Here is a 4,210-nt window from a genome sequence, read left to right on the forward strand (position 1 = left end):
GGGTATAACCCTTAGCATATCCCAGATTCTATTTCTAGAATTTTGTTGATATTCTACTATTTTCAACTTCTTTAATCAAAATATACCCAAAGAATTTCAAAAGTAGAATAATAAAGAAAAGCAAGTTGTGGTATATATGGAATTGAAGTAATAATTACTCTTATCCCTATAACATCAACAAAATCACATGAAAGAAAGTAAAAGCACAAAAAGATATATGGACCACAAAAGTACTTATAGTACAAAATTATATTGAAAATTAGGCATATTTCATTACATCCACAAGATACACTTACTAAAAAGAAAATCTCTCACATTTGCCTCCATATACTCTCTACAAAAAAAAAGGGGCAAAATGGGAAACTTAGTGATTAAGTGGAGGCCTAAACATTATTCCACGTCTACCTACTTAATATCTACATCCTTAATAAACTCTTTCTTGCCGATTAAACAAAGTAATTAAAAAAAGAAAAAAGAGAAATCAACTTTTCTTTTCATATTTTTTAACATACTGCTCATATCACTAAACTAATAGAGACCACACCAGGTAGAAAAAATGGTGCCAATCTTGTCTTCAACTTCAAAGATTCTTCTCTTCTTCATAGATAAGCAGGAGAAGCTTTCAAATCATTTTTTTATGGTTTTTTTTTTAAAGACTTCTTTTTTTTTCTGGTTTTTTTTTTTTTAAGTCTTCAAAATTTGGGATCAGAGAAATATATTTGGAGAATCTGGAACAATCCATCCTCTAGGAATTTCATCTTGATCCCACTTTATCTTCTCCTATTTACAAGTTACAACAACTCCAAATTACAGAAAATTTTTGTACTTTTGGTTAGAACTTCAACTCATGTCATTCATTGTGCTTGTCATTCCTCCACTTGTTACCCATGGGTGCCCTGAAGAAGAAAAAAAAACTATGGTTAATCACTTAATCATAAATATATCTCAAGAAAACACCTAAAAAAATATTCAATTTACCATTTTTGGAAGATTTAACAAATTTTCTAACAAAACCCACCTCCTAAAACTTCAAATTTTATCTTAGAAAATCCCCACTTACCAAAAATGAATACTTTTTGATGTGATTTATATCAAATGAGCAACTCTAAAATCATTCTGAAGCACTAGAAAATTAAATTGAGGACTTACGGAGGACTTGTTCAGCAGAAAACCTTCTGGAAACATCTTTAGAAAGCATCTTCCTCATCAAATCCTTAGCTTCAGGAGAAATAGACCTGAAAATTTTAGTGGGAAATCTAAGATTACCACGAAGAACAGCTGCAAAAGTGTCTTCAACAGTGTCACCATAAAACGGAGGAACACCACCAAGCATAATATACAAGATAACACCAGCACTCCATACATCTATCTTTTCATTGTATTCTCTTCCAGCTAATACTTCTGGTGCTACATAATATGGTGTTCCTACTATACCATTCATTCTCTCTCTTCCTTCTACTCCTCCAAACCACTCTGCTGACCCAAAATCACACAACTTTACCCTGTTTCTTGAGTCAAATAGAATATTATCTGGCTTCACATCCCTGAAAATTTTCCCAAAAAATTAAACATCAGTATATATTTGGGTTTAAAGAATTATACTATAAAACTGGGTTCATAAAATTTTGCTTTCAATTCTATAAAATACCCAAAAACAATAAAGAATTTCACAACCCACAAATTCTTTTGTTGTTTATGTTCTTTTTAAACTTATATAAAACTGGGTCTTTAAATTCTATAAAAAATAATACCCAAAACAAGAAAAGACCAATGTAGATGAAGCCCAGATCTAGAATTAAAACCGAAAAAATGCACGAAGAAGAAGAAAAAAGTGCATGCACCTGTGACAGATGTAGTTGCGGTGACAGTGAGCGAGAGCGTCGATAAGCTGAGTAAAAACAGAACAAGCGTCGGTTTCAGAAAAAGGACCAGCAGAAACAACTCGATCATAAAGTGTAGATTCTTGGCAAAGATCAGTGACAATCAAAAGATGAGAGTCAGAATCAAAGATATCATGGATCTGAAGAATGTTAGGATGAGGAGAGAGAATCTGAAGGATTTTAGGTTCTTTATCGAGACATTCACGGTCAGTTTCGTCGTCTAAAAGGAGACGCTTATCGATGGATTTAACAGCAAAAGATGTATGAGATGAAGGTGAAAAACAACGAAAAACGACGCCGAAACGTCCTCGACCGATCTCGTCGCAAAGTTGGTACTGGCGTTTGAAGCTTTCACACATTTCCTGATGTTGGTTTTTAGTGTGGTGTTTTTTCTTTGGGGGTTACAAGCAGAGGTGGTTGGTGTGTATTTATAAGCGGTTGAGAGTTTAGAGTTGAGAGAAGAGAAAATAAGGGGTGGATTTTTGGTTAGGAAATAGAATATTCTTAGAGTGGTGTTTTTTTTATGCTGGGGTAGTTTGGGTATTTTGGTCTTAGGTGCTGGTTTTATTTCATGCACTCGATTATTGAGTGCTATGCAAGTTGGGAAATAAAATATCCGGTATAAAATTAAAATAATTATTTGTTTAATGGTGAACAAAAAGTTCACCAAATTTCTCTTCTTACTCATATTTTGTTCATTTCATGAACAAAAATATCACTTTCATTCCACTCATGAACAAATAAATCATCACTATACCTCATTTGATTTAAAATTAAAATAATTACTCTGTCTCTTCAATAATATGGTGCTCGTATTTTTTGTTGGATGTCCCAACAGTTGCGCCTATTTTCTTTTCAATCAATTTATTTAGACTATATTATCCTTTAATTCTACACAAACTTAACTTTTTCAAAATTAGTCTTATATGCACGCTATGCGTACGACATCGTTATTGAAATTAAATTAATTGCGATTATTTATAAAAAAATATTTACAAAGTTCTCCTAAAGATTATAAACTAATTCTGTTGTATTTAATTACAGTTATCTTTCCCCCCTTTAATTGGGGATTTTATTGATGGTTATATTTTTTTAAATTACATGGTGGTTTTTGGAGTATTTTTTTTTGTTCTTTGTTATATTAAGGAGTTAATTTATTGAGGGTAAATTAGAAATTTTGATATTTTGGTGTCCTATCCCCCTTCACATATAGAATAGAGATAAATTTAATATGTTTTTCAAAATATATGCCCCTATTTATTGTTTTAAATCATTCCAAATTGGCTTGTGATTTTTTCAAGGAAAAAAAAATTAATTACTGAGTTCCAAGATAAAAATATAGTAAAGTACCAAAAAAAACCACTTAATTTTTTTTGGGAAACCTTAATACTTCGGCTTTGTTTTCTTTTTGGACTGAATAAATGAAAATTCAGTTCAGTTTACTCTTACAGTTTTCATTTAGTTGAGTTCAGACAAATTAAGTTAAGTTTAAGCAACAGTGTCTTATTCTATTCTCCTTAATTCCCATTAAAAACGAACATTATATTATGAAATGGAAGGAGTACTTTTTACTTCAAAGTTTTTTTTTTTTTTTAGAGTCCGCTATATTCAACTTATATGAATTTATCTTATCTAATCTACATTTATATTGAATGAAAATTATTGAAACTTATATAAAATATGTATATTATTAATTAATATAGTTATAACATTGATTATGCTTGTTATGTCATCCTATGCGCCTGTTTATGAACTTGCATATATTATTCTCCTTTGGAGAAGTTGTAGCAAATAAAGGCTAAGTCAAGCATATACAGTATTGTTATTTAATATCCTATAATACATCATACATGCATTCCTAGTTTTCATCAAAATAGTAGCCTTCTGAATATAATAAGTTTAGGTTTTTTTATATTAAAAAAAAACTACTTTTGTGTAGTAACTACATACCTACTCCATCTCGGAACAATAGATATTGGGAGTTGCTAAACGCAGTCCCACTTTACTCAATGCAATCCTAAAAAATCTTCTTTATCATATTCTATCTAAAAAACTTCCATGTTGAAAAAATATTTTCGTCTCCTCCTTCTCACAGTTAGAGAAACATAAATTGCAAAAGACCTAATTGACAAATTTAAATTTGATACTCAATGAACAATAATTTTGACCTAAACAAACTTTACCCTGATTTGAGTAATTCGTTTTTTTTTCCTTCCGTAACTAATCAGTTTCGTGCAATTTTCATAAATTACTTAGCACTATTTCATGCAATCCTCAAGAAACATATACTCTGTTTTGTGAAAATTGAACAAAACAGTTTAAATCACTAG

The 4,210-nt window shown here is 30.5% G+C and overlaps 1 protein-coding gene across 1 annotated transcript; it reads right to left on the reverse strand.

Moving 5' to 3' along the window:
* Positions 1–218: 218 nt before the first annotated feature.
* On the reverse strand, positions 219–2,342 carry LOC104891102 (phosphoenolpyruvate carboxylase kinase 2). The gene is made up of 3 exons (XM_010676753.3): positions 1,842–2,342; positions 1,150–1,544; positions 219–896 (listed from the first exon to the last, which is right to left on the reverse strand). The coding sequence occupies exons 1-3, from the start codon at positions 2,237–2,239 to the stop codon at positions 841–843; spliced, it is 849 nt and encodes a 282-aa protein (XP_010675055.1). The 5' UTR covers positions 2,240–2,342; the 3' UTR covers positions 219–840.
* Positions 2,343–4,210: the final 1,868 nt, after the last annotated feature.

Source organism: Beta vulgaris, chromosome 4 (assembly GCF_026745355.1).
Source record: "Beta vulgaris subsp. vulgaris cultivar EL10 chromosome 4, EL10.2, whole genome shotgun sequence".
In the NCBI taxonomy this organism is placed as follows: Eukaryota; Viridiplantae; Streptophyta; class Magnoliopsida; order Caryophyllales; family Amaranthaceae; genus Beta; species Beta vulgaris.